Below are 17,813 nucleotides of genomic sequence, written 5' to 3'. Positions count from 1 at the left end.
CTACCTGAGAAACTGAGGCCCTCTGTATTGACCAGTTTGCATGACAGTATGGGTCATATGGGGGTGGAGAGAACTCTAGACTTGGTAAGGTCTCGGTTCTACTGGCCGAAGATGGCTGCGGAGGTAGAACAAAAGATCAGGACATGCGGTCGTTGTGTGAGGAGGAAATCATTGCCTCAAAAAGCTGCACCGTTAGTTAATATCCAAGCCACAAGACCTTTAGAGTTGGTCTGTATGGATTTTCTCTCATTAGAGCCAGACAAAAGTAATACGAGAGACATCTTGGTAATCACTGACTTCTTTACCAAATATGCTGTGGCAGTCCCCACACCCAACCAAAAGGCAAGAACGGTAGCGAAATGTCTCTGGGAAAATTTTGTTGTGCACTATGGGTTCCCCGAGCGTCTTGTTACGTTCCTCGTGTGTTTGTGTGTGTGTGTGTGTTTCTGTTCTGTCTTCATTCATTTCAGGTGGTGATTGAGCATTGGCTGTTCGGTGGCACGTGTCATCATTTGCTCTTCCAATCCATTGCTGTGCCGTGGGTTTAAAAGGCTCATTCACAGATCTGAACGTAGACCCTCGCCAGGTCTCATCCGCTTGCGCGTTGTTAAGCACTTTGTAAACCAACATCACTGTTCACGTTATGACTTTCTGACTGTCGTTTTGAGTAACCTAAGCACTTTTGTCCGATCTGAGATTTGAGAACATGGAGAATATTGAGAATGTTTGAGATGCCTAATTAACTTGATTCCATCTAGAGCACGAGTTTCAGCTGTCGCGGAAACACCAACGGGAGGTAGGAAATCATCATTGTTAGTCAGGCGTAGAGTGTTTGCCACTTTTGTACTTTTGTTTTTCAGTTAGTATAGTTTAGTTAAGGCGGCGTACCCGCTGAAGAACTCGGTTTTGTTTCTACATTTTTATTTGATAGTTAGTTTAGTAGTCACGATTAAAAATAAATATCAGTTAGGTTTTGATTGTTTCTTTGATTTGGCGACACTCTTGTTTTTTCTTGTTTTTCTTTTCTTATATTATCAATATCGAAATAACCTGTTGTTCCAACGACCATTCCATCTTTCATCCATTGAAAATAAACGTTTTTAAACGTTTAATTGTCGTTTCTTGGTTGTCTTTCCTGCATCCACACACAGCAACAGTGTCTCGCATAAATGTTATGTGATCATCCCTTTTACATCTTTAAACACGTAACAGTCTTCATAGCGATCAGGGCCGAGATTTTGAATCACGCACCATCAAAGAGCTTTGTGAGATGGCAGGTATTAAGAAAACCAGAACAACCCCTTATCATCCCAGGGGAAATCCTGTCAAACGTTTTAATAGGACCCTGCTTGTGAGATGGCAGGTATTAAGAAAACCAGAACAACCCCTTATCATCCCAGGGGAAATCCTGTCGAACGTTTTAATAGGACCCTGCTCAGTATGTTGGGTACCTTAGAAGAAAAAGACAAGGTTCGTTGGAGAGATTTCGTAAAACCCTTAGCTCATGCGTACAACTGCACGAAACATGAGGTCACTGGGTTCACTCCCTATGAATTGATGTTTGGACGTCAACCCAGGTTACCCGTTGACCTTGCTTTTGGGTTGCCGTATCAAGATGGTCCGTGGCAGTCTCATTCCGAGTACGTTAAGCATCTGAAATCCAATCTGAAGGAGAGTTATCTACTTGCGTCACGTGGTATGTCAAAAAGTGCAGACAGAAACAAAGCTAGGTTTGACAAATCCGTAACTCATTGCTCTTTGGAGATTGGTGACAGAGTTTTGGTGAGGAATGTTAGGTTACGCGGGAAGCACAAGTTAGCAGACAAGTGGGAGTCTGAGGTGTATGTTGTGGTGAGTCAGGCAGCTGAATTGCCAGTTTATACTGTTCGTCCAGAGAGAAAGGACGGTCCCCTGCGTACTCTTCACAGAGATATGTTGCTCCCGTGTGGGTTTTTACCGTCTACCGAAGTTGAACCATCCACTCTAAACAAATCCATTTCAAGACCTCGAACGCAACAGAATACTAAGGTTCCGTTAACTGATGACATTTCTCTTTCTGATTCCGAAGAAGGAAATTCGTATTGCGAGTACAGTCATACTCCAAAGATAGAGACAGTACGTTTCTCTACAGTTCATGATATCGGTATGGAAGGAGAGACATTAAATGCTGATTTTGCTGATAACTCGGCTGAACAAACTTCCCCCACCGGCATAATCCTGCAGGGCGACCAGAGTGATAATTTACTTATTGAAGCCTTACCGATCGATAAACCTGGTGAATACTTACCTGTCGATACACATGATGAACACTTACCTCTTAATGTTCCCGGTGCCCTTGAGCAAAGTAACTTACCTGATAAGGGCCAAGTTGAAGCTGTAATGGGTAATTCCGTTGATGAAGTTGAAGTAACCAGTGTTGTCGAAAGTTCAGATGTTCCTGAAAGAGCAGAACAACAGTTAGAAGAAGATATGGACACCATACCGAGGCGTTCAGTTAGACAGAGAGAGAAACCAGAGCGACTTACTTATTTTCAGCCAGGAAACCCATTAATATATGTGGTCCAATCTTTGTTCCAAGGTCTGAATTCGGCTTTTGTTAAATCTCTTGGTGGAGATGAAAATCTGAATGTCCTTCCCTTGCTGCCTAATGGTTTACATGGTGTGGTCACCAGTCAGCCGAGTAGAACATGCAAAGAGACTTGCATGAATTCAGGAGGGGAGAATGTAACCCAGGTTAAATAAAGGAGATCAAGTGTAATTTATTCACAATTTATTAACATCTAATTTCCTTAATAAAGGTTTAAAAGTGATGTGTAAAAGCGATTTAGGTAAAACTGTTGAAGTTTTAAATTATTATTAGTTGATTTGTGATTGACCAATGAGAATGCTCCATCATCACGCGCTGTGTGTGTGGACGCGCGCGCACCTGTGTAACGAGAAAAGAGATAACTGAACGTAGAGGAGAGAAGACGCGAGTTGATCTCCGTGATCGAAGATAACATTAGATAGTTAAGAGAAAAGTAGAAACGCCTGTTAATTTGATTCATTTCATATCGTGAAGTGTATGGAGAAGCTGAGTGAATGTTATTGAGTCACATTTTACTCCGGTGAGTCAGCATAACCTTATAAATGGAAAAAAGTTCATGTATAAACTTAATAACACGATGAAAAAATATTAATTTGTTCGATCAAACAATGCTTAATTCCATTTTCATGTCGCATTTCAACCGTCTGTGGGTATAGTGAACCGCGTGGGTGTTCCTCGTTCACTGACGCCATTGCTGACCGTGCGTGCCTGTGAGACCCGCCTGGTTGAAAGCAAAAGACGATTAATATAGAGGTAAATGATTAATATAGGATTAAAAGTTCTTGTGGAAACAATATTGCTATGTTCTATTGTTTAATTTTAGTATTTCATTCTAAATTACTATAAGTGTGGTCATAGTGAACCGCGTGGTTATTCCTCCATTTCAGTTCACCGGCGCCATTATTGGTCACATGCGCCTGCGTGAGAAAGATCAAATGCGATTGTTCTAGAGGTAAATTAGTGTAATTTATCATTTCTTGAAAAAATGATATTTGTATGTTTAATTGTTTGTTTTGATTGTTTCGATCTTTGATGTGAGATTATTTCTGAAATCACTAAATGAGTGCTCTGGTCTGTGAACAGGCCAGGTTTTTTCTTCTTCCCTGTATTTCTATTTTTTTCCTTGGTTCCACGGATTGTGATCTTCTGCGACATCCCTTGAAATTTCACGTTTGATGGCGAGCCACCCGAATCTGCTACAGAGAAAGGACGATTCATAAAGAAGAGGACAATATCCTTTCTTTCATTCTCCAGTCTTGCTTGTTAAGCAAGACAATTACTATTTAGAGACTATTAAGTTCCCTGTCGATTTTGACTGACAAATACAGGGACTGATAGGAAACTGATCCGTGCTTTGAAGAGCATTGAACACTCTTGATGGTGTATGGTTTACCCATAGCCATAAATTTGATTGAAATTGATATGTGATATTTTGAGAAAAGTGTTGTGAAAAAAAAAGAAGACACCACTATTTTATTCATTATTTTTTTGGTTTATTTTATTTCATTTTGTCATTGCATTTACCGGTCTGTACAATTATTTTATTTTCTTTTTTTGGGGGGGTAAAAGAAGAGTGCACTCTCAAGGGGAGATTTTCATGCTTGAGATTTGTACTATTGCCTGATACTGTGTTTATTCTGTTTATTATTTTCACTATAAATCAAATTACATACCAGTTCGTATCTAACTTGTGTTGTCTGTTGTTTCTCACCACAACCCGCTACCTCCTTTACGAATTTTAAAATCTTCTGATAAATCTATTTGCACCAACAGCTATTCATTTAATTAACTGTTAAATTCTTAGACACCTGTTACACAAGATAATAATTTCTTAATAGCAATAATAAATAGCACGTATACTTTCTTTTATTTCTCCTGTGCCGACAGCAGACAACAGTGAGGGAGAAACTGTGAATGGTTTTAGAGATGGGTTTGGGACCGATAATGGTCATGTCTGTTTTTTTGCAGTTGAGTGGAAGGAAATTGGTGTGCAGCCAGGATTTAATGTCAGTGAGGCAGCTGGAGATATTGGAGTGGGTGGCAGAGGTGATGGATTTGGTGGAGATGTAGAGCTGAACATCATCGGCATAGCAATGAAAGTTGAGACCATGGTGGCGAATGACATTGCCAAGGGGAAGCAGGTATAGTATTAAGAGGAGAGGACCAAGCACCGAACCTTGGGGGACACCTTGTGGCAGCGGAGCAGTGGAGGAGGTGCAGTTGTTGATGTGGATGAACTGTTATCTGTCAGTGAGATAAGATTGGAGCCAGGAGAGGGCAGTGCCGGTGATTAGTGGTGCACGATATATCGGCCGCCGATATATTATCGGCCGTTATGGTCATTTTTTTACACATCGGTATCGTTCCGATGTCAAAATAGGGCCGATGTGAACAGGCCGATAATCATTCCTGTGTATTTGACATGTGAAAATGAAGTTGACGATGCTGACTCGCGATCTTCGCAGTAGTGAACACGCCTGAGAGAAATGCACATTCAGTGTTTCCCACAGAATTAGATTCTATTTGCGGTGGTGTGGTGTTTGGGGATGGGGACGGGTTGTGATTAAGCAGACTGATCTCATGAAATGGCGTATGTATGACACGCCAATTCGTATTTCCATTTTTGGCGTGCTATCAACACGCATAATCGCTTTTCAGCGTGTTTATCAACGCCGTTGACTTAACGTTACATTACTGTATATATAAATATATATGACCTACCCCAACCCTGTCCCTAAACCTACCCGTCACTGGGGTTAATGCCATTTATGTGTCTTCCCCTACCATCCTAGGAAAAAAAATATTGCTCCTCAGATGTAGATATACATTTTGCTCCGTTTCGCTCGGACATTTAACGGCGTACACATACACGCGGAATCACTCGGACGTTTAACGGCATAGACATACACGCGGAAGATGACGGTTCGTTTCGGCGTGGACATACATGCGGATAGCTCAAAATGCGTATAGATAACACGCCACTTGACTTGAAAGTGGCGTGTATGTTTACGCAAAGTCATGATGTCATGTTGGATTAAGGGACAACAAAAGGGTTAAATATATCATATATTTATATTGACACGTATACACATTTCCATTGCCAACACTTGTGTCAGATAACTTAAAGACATTGCTATTGCTACATTGCTATGCCATTGCTACACTTTCTATAACTGCTCCACAGACTTCTTGTTGCAAATTTTGTCACAGAGAAATAGAAACAGACCGCTTTTCCTGAAAAATCTGCTTCTCTTACGAGAGATTCTCTCGTACTGCGTAGAATACGCTAGGGGGAAATCCTTTTCCACGAGAATACTGAAGCCAAAAAATACACGCCTATTAAAAATACCCAATGAGGGCGCTTCGTGCCCTCTGCGTCACGTCCCGCCGAAAATAAATATCGCTCGCGGGCTCATATCTCTGATTTTTAATCCTTCAGCAAAGCAACTCACATCGCTGGATCCGAGAAGAAGTCGCGCCATTTTGAAGAAGCATCTCAGCGGGACGAGTTGTGAAGCTGCTGGCCGCGCCGCCTTCATCGCCTTCCTGCTGCGCTATCCGGCGCCTATATCCTTTTCTCTGCACTGCGTGTGTGTTCGCCGGCGCGACACACACTCTTTAAAAGAGCTCCTGCGGCTCGTGCAGAGCCACACTCAGCGACGGGGACCGCCATCTGATTTGCGTTCCCTGCCTGGGTGAAGAACACGCAGCTCTCGCGCTCGCGGACGGCGGCTGCCCTCACTGCGAGCTGTTGCCCTTAGCGACTCTGAGGACTCGCTTGGCATTCTTCAAGGAGACTGCGCCCACACCTGCTGTAGTGCCGCGCCGTAAAAAGCGCAGCGCTCAACGAATCCCGGAACCTTCTCCCAGCCGCCAAAGCTCGCCGGTGCGCCCGCCTGCTTCGCTTCCTGACGGACAACGGCCGCGGTCTGCCGCCGTTTCTGTCGACAAGGCGGATGAAATTGACGCGATGCTGTGAGAAGGGGATTCCTGCTCTCTCCTGGCATCAGGCTGTGAAGGCTGGGCGAGCTCTGAGGATCTCGCGCCCCCTGCCCGTGCTTCGACGGGGAAAAGAGCGAGCATTGAGGCAGAGCTCGTACGCGTACTCACTCAGGCCACGGCGCGCCTCGACCTCGATTGGGTTACGCCTGAGCAGCCCGCTCACAACCGGCTGGACGGCTACTTCCTGCCCGGGGAGCGCACTTCACCTGCATCCAAGCCGGCGCCTTTTCTTCCTGAGCTTCACGAAGAAGTCGCTAAGTCTTGGGGCTCCCCTTTTTCGGCCAGGACGCGATCTTCTGTTTCTCTGGCGTTCTCCACTGTCGACGACGCCAAGAACAGAGGATACCACTCCCTGCCGCCGGTCGAAGAGGCTATTGCAGCGCACTTATGCCTGCCCTCCGCTGGACGGCGTGCTAAGATGGCGCTGCCCTCGAAAGCCTGCCGCACAACGTCATCCCTGCTCCGCCTCGCTTTCTCCGCTGCCGGGCAGGCCGCATCAGCGTTGCACACCATGGCCACGCTCCAGATTTTCCAGGCCGATCTCCTCCGCAAGCTGGACGAGAATGGACCTGATGCAATCTGCGTGCCAGACCTGAGGAGCGCTACGGACCTCGCTCTCCGCGCTACCAAGTCTGCGGCACAGGCCATTGGACGGAGCATGGCCTCGCTCACCGTGTCCGAGAGACATCTCTGGCTGACGCTCTCGGACATGTCTGAGTCGGAGCGCACCGCATTCATCAACGCGCCGCTTTCCCCTGCTGGCCTCTTCGGAACCTTGGTCAAAGAATTCACCGACAGGTTCACTGAGGTGCAGAAAGCGACCCAGGCCATGAAGCACTTCCTCCCGAAGCGCTCCAGCTCTGCAGCAGGCCATGCGAAACCGTCTGCTCAGAGTTCACAGCCTAAGCCTCCGACCACCGCCTCCTCTTCACAACGCTGCCAGAACCAGAGCTCAAGACCGTGTTCTCGCTCCTCCAGCCGCCACTCCACCCCGCGTGGCTCGCGGCCGAAGATTGCGTTGAAGCCAGAGGCCCCGAAGTCATCCTAGCACGCCTAGGAAAGCGACGGTGTCCAAGTCCCGCTGCGGCCGGACTTCCACCAAAGCTTGCCGCTCGTCCAGTTCCAGGAAATGTGACTGGTCCAGCGTATTTAGCAGTCAACAAGCCGGTTCTATTGACCGCTTGCCTGCAAACAAAAGCCGTTTTTACGGCTACCCAGATAAATCCCTTAAAGAGTGTATTTTCTGGTGTCCCGGCCACGGCCGATGGTGTTTCATGTGTAGAAAAAATGCCCACTATTCAGTGCCCATTCCCACACACAAGCACAGCCCCTCACACAGGGCTCGCGCACATAAAATCGACTCAGATCGATTGCGCATTAAACGTAGCAAACGTGCCCACGACCCAGTGCCCACAAACGCTACTTCCTACATGCCTCACGATTTCTGTAGAAACGAAACCAGTTTGCAGGCGCTCTGCTCAGGCGAGCGATGCTGTAAAGGTGGTAAACGTGCCCGCTACCCTGCGCCCACGTCCACACACAGACATGACAGTTCCAATGGAACTCGCCCAGCCCTCCCCCTCTCGGTTGACCACCACAGAGGAGTCGAGCGCAGGCATTCTGTCCGCTGTTATCAGCGCGGACCCTGCCTCAGATGTCATGAGCGCAACGCTTTTGTCACAGCTCACTGAAGCCGCTGTATCGCGAGTCGATCAGGGCGTGCTTCGCACCCAGCCCCTGGCTACCCGTGGAGACGCGTGGGTGAAGCTTCCCGGGGTTTCGAAGTGGGTGCTAAACATCATAAAAGAACGCTATTCGCTACAGTTTCGCCGACGCCCTCGCCGCCACACGGCGCGCGTCGAGACCACGGTAGAATCGAAAGTAGCACACCTACTTTGAGCCGAAATTCTGAAACTACTGAGCAAAGGGGCTATAGAACCCTTATCTCAAACTCAAAGCGAAGGGGGGCTTTACAGCAGATACTTCCTGGTACCCAAGAAAGACGGGGGTCTCAGGCCCATACTAGATCTGCGGCAACTGAACAGAGCGCTAATGAAACGTCAGATCAGGATGCTTACAACCAGAAAAATCCTTGCGCATGTTCGCTGAGGGGACTGGTTTGTGTCGATAGATCTAAAGGACGCGTATTTTCAAATACAGATAGCGTCTCGTCACAGGCGATTTTTGAGATTCGCCTTCGAGGGCCAGGCATATCAGTACACGGTCCTGCCTTTCAGCTTGTCCCTGGCACCCCGTACATTTACGAAGTGCATGGACTTGTACCCCTCAGACTCCGGGGCATACGAGTGCTGAACTATTTGGACGACTGGCTCATTCTAGCCCAATCTCACTCAGAGATTGTGGAGCACAGAACCATTTTACTCGATCACCTCGAGAATCTTGGTCTCACAGTAAACTGGGAAAAGAGATCGCTATTCCCCAGACAGATAATATCTTTTCTGGGAATAGAGCTGAACTCGCTGACAATGACAGCACGCCTGTCATCCCAGCGTGCACTGGACATTCATCCCTCTCAAGAGATTTCAAAGGATGCTAGGTCTGATGGCCTCAGCATCATCAGTTCTCCAGTTGGGCCTGTTGCGCATGCGCCCACTGCAGTTCTGGCTCAGAGAGAGAGTGCCTCACAGAGCGTGGGCCTCCGGTCGGCTTCGCTCAAGGTCAATCAAGCGTGCATTGCAGCTTTGAACCCTTGGGGGGCAAAAGACTGGTACCATTCAGGTGTAAGCCTGGGGACTTCCTCGAGACTAGTGGTGGTGTCCACAGACGCATCCGCCTCAGGATGGGGAGCGCTGCTCGAGGACAGACCGCTCTTTGGCCAATGGTCAAAACGGGAAAAGCTCCTTCATATAAATTGCCTCGAGATGTTAGTAGTGAGCAAAGCGCTCACGCGCTTTCGTCCCCTGATAAAGGGGTACCACGTCCTAGTACGTTCAGACAACATGTCGGTGGTATCCTACATAAATCACCAGGGCGGCCTCAGGTCCTTGACCCTGTACAGGCTAACGAGACGCCTCCTAATATGGGCTCGCAGCAACCTGCTCTCACTGAAAGCAGCGCACGTGCCAGGGCCCCTGAATATAGGACCAGACAGACTGTCCAGGAACCACGTTCCGACAGGAGAATGGTCTTTGCACCCACAGACAGTACAGCTACTGTGGAAGAAATTTGGCAGAGCGGAAGTAGACCTGTTCGCGTTTCAAGAAAACGCTCACTGCCCAGAATTTTTCTCGAAAAGCAGGGACGCGCTGACCCACACGTGGCCTCGCCGTCCTCTCTACGCTTTTCCCCCTGTCTCCCTCCTGACCCAGGTGGTAGAGTTCAGTGCTGCTTGTAGCGCCGCTCTAGACGAGCCAGCCTTGGTTCCCAGTTGTGATGTACTTAGCAAGCACCGCCCCGTGGCCAGTGCCTCTGAGGAAGGATCTCCTTTCTCAAGCCAACGGCTCGATCTGGCATCCCCACCCAGAACTGTGGTCCCTTCACGTGTGGACCATCAATGGGGTCTCTGATCATCAATCAACAATCATCTCTGACCTCCCACGGGGAGTGTTAAACACGATCATGCAGGCCAGAGCTCTGTCTATGCGACGTCTCTACGCCTCCAAATGGTCGGTGTTTTCTGGCTGGTGCACAGCTCATGGCGTGCAACCCCTGAAATGCGGAGTGACGGAGGTCCTCTCCTTCCTACAGGAGCTGCTGGACAAGGGCAGGTCCCCTTCCACGCTCAAAGTCTATGTGGCGGCCATAGCAGTGTTCTCTACGACAACGCTTGGCCAGTCTATAGGAAGGAACGATTTAGTCATTCGCTTCCTTAAAGGAGCTAAGAGACTGAATCCTCCCAGACCTCCCACGGTCCCTATATGGGACCTCTCTACGGTACTGGAAGCCATGAAAGGTCATCCTTTTGAGCCCTTGCAGGAGATTGATCTTAAACACCTGTCGTTCAAGACAGCGTTTCTCCTGGCTCTCGCTTCAGTGAAGCGCATAGGGGACTTACACTCGCTCTCTGTGAGCGCGACGTGCATGGAATTTGGACCTAATGACTCTAGGGTTATACTCAAACCTAAGCACGGTTATGTTCCAAAATCCCTCAATACACTGTTTAGGGCACAGGTCATCTCCCTGTCTGCCTTACCGGTCACTGAAGGAGATGAGGACGAAAGCTTCCTCTGCCCAGTCAGGGCATTAAGAGCTTATGTGTCTCGCTCGTCTGCCTTCAGACAGACGGAGCAGCTCTTTGTTTCGTTCAGCGGGCGTTCTAAGGGACTAGCCGCTTCGAAACAGAGCCTATCCAGGTGGATAGTGGACGCAATAGCGCTAGCTTACACAACCAAGGGCATGCAATGCCCATTGGGTGTCAGGGCGTACTCCAAGAGAAGCATGGCTTCATCGTGGGCCTGGTCAAGTGGGATTGCCTTGCAAGATATCTGTATGGCGGCAGGCTGGGCCTCTCCGTGTACATTTATAAGGTTTTACAACCTAGAGGTTCCCGCACTACAAGCCAGGTTACTGTCTGTCTAGTACGGCCAAATCTCTTAAACTGACACTGTCAGTCTTGAGTTATACGGCTATTTGTGAATAGCAATGCTGCTCTATGCTGCCATATACGGAAGATAGTGGCTAAACCCCTCTTCTTCTGAGATTCCCTGTGGGTCCCCCTGGGTGATTGTGCACTATATGAACTCCGGGCTGTCGCCCTTTGAGTCTATGGTGTCAGATCCTCGCACATACGGCGTTTTACATTAGGTTCCCCTAGCGTATTCTACGCAGTACGAGAGAATCTCTCGTAAGAGAACGTACTCGGTTACTAACGTAACCTCGGTTCTCTCTAGAGAGAGGAACAAGTAATGCGTATCCTGCCGTGCATGCACGCGCTCTGGTTGCTTCACTGTGAAAAATCAGAGATATGAGCCCGCGAGCATATTTATAGACCTAAGCTACGCCCGTTTTGGCGGGACGTGACACAGAGGGCGCGAAGCGCCATCATTGGGTATGACGTCACTCTAGGTCTCGCTCGATAGGCTCAAGCAGTTGCCAGCAGACCAGCCAATAGGCGCGCGAGCTGTCTCGCCTATGCCTGTATGCTGCAGCAACGCGTTTTACATTAATGGTCCCATGACATGAAATTTTCACTTTCTGAGCTTTTTTTAACATTAATATGAGTTCCCCTAGCCTGTATATGGTCCCCAAGTTTCTAGAAATTTCAATCGGTGTAAATCGAGCTTTTGCTATCTTTTTCTGCCTTTGAGAAAATGGAGGCTCATACGCGCTGATCTTGAATCTCCTCTTTATGACGTCATAAGGAGGAAATGTTATCTCCCCTGTCTCTGCTTTGCCCGCCCTGAGAATATTTTCCGCCTATGAGAAAATGCGCTAGGAAATAGAACGCACGCGCGATTTTAGTTTGTTCACGAGAGATATCATGGCTTTTGAGTGAGGGAAGCATAACAATTGCTCAATAATTGGATATTCACATGAACGAAGGGTCAATACAGAGCTGGGCGTGCTGAACGTCTGAAACTGAAACTAAAGTCTGGATCACTCTCTTTGGCTCAGCTACACACCTCGGACAAGTAAGTCAACTAATGATATATATGTGTGTTGCTTTACTGTTTATGATTACCTAGATTGTTACAAGTAGAATGTGGATGTAACATTAGCTATGCAGCTATGCAGTTTATGTGTGTGAATACACACACTGTAACGCGAGTGTTGTACACTTCTTTGTTATTTGGATAACCATTTTCCTGTTGGTTATATGGCGCGCGCGATATCCGCATTTCAAGATCGCAGAGCTTGATGTAATTGTAATAAGATAAATACAGACGTTACAGATCTCTCATGAAAAGGCAACAGTAGGTTAGCGTTAGCTACATGATAATAACTGTAAACCATCCGAATAAAGTACCGTATCCAGACATAATATTTTAAACAAACCATTCGGAAACGTCCTGCTTGTAGCCGCTGAGTTGCAACTTCTCCATCCGTTGCTTCTCCATCCGGATCAGATTCTGGGTCAAACTGAAATGCTTGAAAGACTGCGTGTCTTCGTGCCATTGCAATATATCCAACGTAAACATGCACGCCACGGTACCGTTGCGCAAGATGGTCAAGGCCACACCCACCCTCCACCTTGCGACGCCTTTCTCCTCCTCATTATCATTTAAAGGAGTCATAACCTGTAATTTTCACTTTTCCACGAGAATCAATGTATGTTATGATTGCCTAACGATTATACACTAGCCGGGAAGCCGATATTTAAAAGTGAAGCGTTTGTTTACCCCAGGGTTCGTAAACCAGCGCGCGTGCACGCGCACTCAAATACGAGATTTTAATTTCAGCCCCGACTTGACGTCATGACGGGGCAGGATATACCATATATGGACACCGCAGACCTATGCCGCGAGAAGCCCGCCCCTCTCCCCCTCATATTCAGTTCAGTCGCGAAAGATGCAGGTGCACACGTCAGTTGCTCTGTTGTTGACTGCCAGAATCAACATGTAAATGTGTTTTCTCTCCCAAGAATGGACCTAGCAATCAGGGACCAGTGGATTAAAATCATTTTTAATGACGCGGTTCCTACAACCCTTCCCACTGGCTTTACGTTAGGTGTCTGTGCTAACTAAACATTTTACGCCGGAATCCTTCACAAATTTGAGGCAATATCAGGCGAAGTTGGCATCGAAGCTCGGGAAAAAGGGGCCATTCCAACAATCAGAGACTTGCCTGCAATTGAAACGGTAAGACTGTGTTTTTATTGCTCTACTGTGTGTAACAAACAGCAGCTAACTGCTAATGCGGCTATTGTATGCTAGTGGGAGAGTATTAGCTTCGAGGTAAACATGGGGAATGGCTGATACTTTGCAAATAACAAATGACTGAGATCATCATGAATTCGGCTATTGTATATTGATTGCCTAACGCTTATACACTGGCCGGGAAGCCGGTCGCGGCCAGGTCGGGTTCATTCACAACTTGCGCCATGATGTCATTTTGGAATGATATGCTGCTGAAGTTACCTGCGGTGTCAACCCCCCTCCTTCCTGCCACCAATCAACGCGCCCCTCATTTGCATTATTAAAATTACTGTCCACGACAGCCAAAATATCGCATCAGATCTCGCGAAACAATAATGCCTTCAGAAATAAGGGTCAGATGAGCTCTGTGTTTATTTTTTTTCCACTTTTCTTTTTTAGAAGGGCCTGAAAGACTATAATAGAGCGTGTGGGTATCCAAGGTAATACTAGGTTATGACTCCTTTAAAGTATAATAAATTGAAAACCAGTTATTTTAAATTGTAATAATATATCACAATATTACATTTTTTTTCAGTATTTTTGATCAAATAAATGCAGGCTTGATGAGCAGAAGAAACTTCTTTCAAAAACATTAAAAATAGTAATGTATCCAAACTTTTGGCCTGTACTGTATATATCCAGATCCAAAACGGTGTTTATATTTGCTGCCAATCCTTCATCTTATTGTTACATTTGGTTGTCTTTCATCCCTCAGGTCTGTCCTTTCCAAAACCACCAAGGATTCGAGAAATGTCTAGCCCGGCATTAGGATCAGAAGAAAATGATTATAAATCAAGGTCCATGAGTCCACTCCATGACTCTCTGCTCCAAAGTTCTCGCTCTCTACGCCAGTGGTCCCACACTCCCAGCCACAGCACTGTACGCCAACAGTCCCACACTCCGCACCACAGCACTTCACGCGAGAGGTCCCACACTCCGTGCCAGGTGCCCCACACTCCGCGCCACACCACTTCACGCGACCGGTCCCAATCTCCAACCCACAGCACCCCACGCCAGCGGTCCCGCACGCCACACCACACCACTTCACGCTACCAGTCCCAATCTCCAACCCACAGCACCCCACGCCAGCGGTCCTGCACTCCACGCCACACCACTTCACGCCACCGGTCCCAATCTCCAACTCACAGCAACCCACGCCAGTGGTCCCGTACTCCACGCCACACCACTTCACGCCACCGGTCCCAATCTCCGACTCACAGCACCCCACACCAGCGGTCCCGCACTCCACGCCACCGGTCCAAATCTCCGACTCGCAGCACCCCACGCCAGTGGTCCAGCTCGTCTTATGAGTGCTCCCAAAGACCAGCTAGGGGGAACCAGCACAGAGAGGGTGGAGAGCTATTCCCATTAGATAATGGAAGTAAGTATACCACCTCATATTCTTACTGAAAATGGTATTTTTTTGCAAATGGGACAAATATTTTTCATTCCAATTTGACTTTCAGAATTCCAAAGGCGGGTTCTTTATCTTCTTTCTGATATTCGGGCAAAGCTGTCAGAGGTGGGCCAAAACCGTGAGCCCCCAGAGTCTCAGTTCCACCTTGAGAAAATGAAGCTAAAAAATCTGGAAGGGCAACTGGCCGTTGAAGAAAAGAGGAATGTGATGGTCAGTATAACTATGCCAGGCCAATACTAATACTGTTTTTTCTGTGTTTCTGATGGTGAAAAAAATTAAAATGTCAAAATCTTTTCAGGTGTCTCGGTTAGTCAGGATTGGGGGTGCAGACCTTGAGGACTGTGTAAAAAATATGATGAAAAGGTAAATGATACCATGCTTTGGTGCATTTCTCAGATGACTCATGAGTTCATTCACTCAGACACGCAGAAGAGCCAGATGGCATGTTTAAATAACAGGATCCGGTGTCCACAAGCCTGGATCTGCTTATATGGACTACAGCTAATTTTGCCCTTAATAACAACTGTGAGGGGGGTGAATTATTTTATAACTCGTCCGTTTAGTTGATTAATATTTAAATTTAAGGGTGTGGCCAGTGGCCACTTGAGTGACAGATGGATTGCCGCTGTCAGTGCTAGCCGTTTGTCTGCTGTTACTAGCCGTCACTTCACCTCAGCAAATGTTAGCTGCTGAACTTGCCATCTCTGCAGTGTTTGTGCTTTTTTTCGGGATTATTTCATACAATTTAATACTTGGGTACAAAGCCCACGTCTTTTGATTCCGTCGTTATCGTTCGAGAGACCAACCAGCGCTGTATTTCAGTTGTTTTCCTCCATGAACCTGCACTAATGGATGTCTGACAATTTCTTTGCTTTTTGGAGTTTTCAGATTTAAAAACGTCAATAAAGGCTCGTTCGTTCTGCTCTCACGGAACAGATGGATTATAATATGCTTATGTAAGTTACCGTCAGATGAAATCATGCAGGCGTCGGCGCTTTCTCCGTCCGTGCAATAAATGCACATGAATGAGCGCGGATTTTCTAGCGCATTTACTTGCACTTCAAAGGCAATATATCTATGGTTTAACCCATTTGAGAGGCGGCCAAAATCAGAATTTAAAATGGACTGAATAAGCTCTCTACGAACTTGAGCAATGCCGCGCTGACGTACCATGAAAGAGTGACGGACATATGCACATAATGACATAAATCACTGTTACACACAAACACTCTCGAAGTAATACACAGTCTCACTTGTAGCCATGTCTTTTAACTATTATAATATTTCGAAGGGCAAAAATAGGAACTTTTAATTGGCTTTACATCATCAGCTAACTCGATCACATCGAGCTAGGTGATTTCAGATAGCCAGGCCAGGCTCCTCAGCTCCACACTCACGTCCCGCCTGTTTGCCTATTTTCTGTTATCCGGGAGTGACGCAAGGCCAAGATGGCGACGGCCGGCTCCGCCCACTTTAGGCTTCAAAAATGCTCTTCAGAAACCTACGGGTGACGTCACGGACACTACGTCCGTATTTTTTTACAGTCTATGCTCTATCCGAGCCCCGTGCCAGGAACCAACCGCGTCACGCCAATCCACGTTCGCAGATTCGTGTCCACATTCATTCACAAAAATGTCCATAAAAAAAGAAAAGAGAGAACAGAGAAAACATTGGATAAACATCTCATTAATCTTGTGGTAAATCACCAACATTAAATCAACAGCAACAATAATTTTAACGGCCAACATTTATAAACAAAACACTATGCACACAGAATGTGCGAATATGAAAGCTATGCGAGTGGGTGCGTGCGTGTGTGTAATGGCGGCGCAGAGGTACTGACCACGTTTGTAGGTATTGAAGGCACCAATGAGTATTGCGGGTCACCAGACACCAAGATAGGTGGATAAGCGGTTTTTGCCTTGTCTTTAGGACAGCTCATGACAGTTGGTCTGGAAGTGCAATGCTTCAGTCACGCACCAGACATCATACACATGAAACAGCTGATTGACACGCAGCCGTCTTTCCACCGTAAACCATCACTCATACGGGCAACCCTCATGTGCAAACAAACGGATGACGCTTCTGATTCAGGTGATGGATGGATAGACGCACTTTTATGATGGATAGATGCACTTTTATGATGGATATATGCACTTTTATGATGGACAGATGCACTTTTATGATGGATAGATGCACTTTGATGAAAAATATACCCATTGACTGTCATTATAAAACTTGGAAGAGCCAGGACACTTTTTACTATAACTCTGATTGTATTCTTCTGAAAGAAGAAAGTCATATACACCTATGACGTCAGGGTGAGTAAATCATGGGCTAATTTTCCTTTTTGGGTGAACTATCCCTAGGACCATAGACATAAAATACAAATAGGACTACCAAATTGCCTATCACAGTTTTTGGCAAGTAAATAACGTGATGTGACACATCCTATTGACCCTGTTCACATTTCTGGGTTTCTCAGAAGTGTATGGCATCATAGCTGGGTTAACTTCTATTGCAGTGAATGAAAGACTACATTAAATATATTTTTTTTGTGTTCCAATTTGCTCAAATAGCAAAAGAAAAACGCCACAACAGCGTTTTCACAACTTTTAAAAAGAGTAAAAAAATTGATAATGGCAGTCAGAAGAAAGAAAGTTGTCAACTTTGTCACAGACGCGCTATTAGAAACACCCTCACAGCAGCGTTAACTAGCTTTTGTGTAATATAATACAAATATAGTGTTATATGCACAATTATCTTTTATTATGACAGTATGTGGCAACATGTACGTTAAAAGCGCATCTTCTGCACTAAACAATAATATTGCAATATTCTAGACTCTTACATGTACCTAACGCCACACTTACACTACAGAAGACTGTAAAAAAATATATTTTTGTATTTTCAAATTACAAATTACTTGTATTTTAATTAAATACTTTTTGATGTATTTGTGCCCATCTCTGGTTAAAGGCTGTCAGAAGAA

General features: G+C 46.4%; 1 protein-coding gene and 1 long non-coding RNA gene across 2 annotated transcripts; both read left to right on the top strand.

Annotated features, from left to right (window-relative positions):
• The first annotated feature begins 3,288 nt into the window (after window positions 1-3,288).
• Window positions 3,289-3,910, top strand: LOC307147692. Its single transcript, XR_013819351.1, has 3 exons — window positions 3,289-3,340; window positions 3,475-3,539; window positions 3,671-3,910. It is a non-coding gene; the product is annotated as an uncharacterized lncRNA (long non-coding RNA).
• Window positions 3,911-13,135: 9,225 nt separating this feature from the next.
• Window positions 13,136-16,449, top strand: LOC307147672 (uncharacterized protein). Its single transcript, XM_079852582.1, has 3 exons — window positions 13,136-14,785; window positions 14,871-15,031; window positions 15,120-16,449. The coding sequence occupies exons 1-3, from the start codon at window positions 14,155-14,157 to the stop codon at window positions 15,186-15,188; spliced, it is 861 nt and encodes a 286-aa protein (XP_079708708.1). The 5' UTR covers window positions 13,136-14,154; the 3' UTR covers window positions 15,189-16,449.
• The last annotated feature ends 1,364 nt before the right edge of the window (window positions 16,450-17,813 follow it).

The sequence above is a fragment of the Squalius cephalus genome (genome assembly GCF_949319135.1).
Source record: "Squalius cephalus genome assembly, chromosome: 20".
Lineage (NCBI taxonomy): Eukaryota > Metazoa > Chordata > Actinopteri > Cypriniformes > Leuciscidae > Squalius > Squalius cephalus.
Note: the sequence above shows the minus strand (reverse complement) of the source record. Positions and strands in the feature narration are given on the sequence as shown.

Bases quoted from the DNA above. Each gene is read 5' to 3' on its own strand.
- LOC307147672 (XM_079852582.1), top strand. From the start codon at position 14,155: ATGTCTAGCCCGGCATTAGGATCAGAAGAAAATGATTATAAATCAAGG. The intron at 14,786-14,870 runs GTAAGTATACCA...TTTGACTTTCAG, and splicing joins ATTCCCATTAGATAATGGAA to AATTCCAAAGGCGGGTTCTT. The intron at 15,032-15,119 runs GTCAGTATAACT...AAATCTTTTCAG, and splicing joins AAGAAAAGAGGAATGTGATG to GTGTCTCGGTTAGTCAGGAT.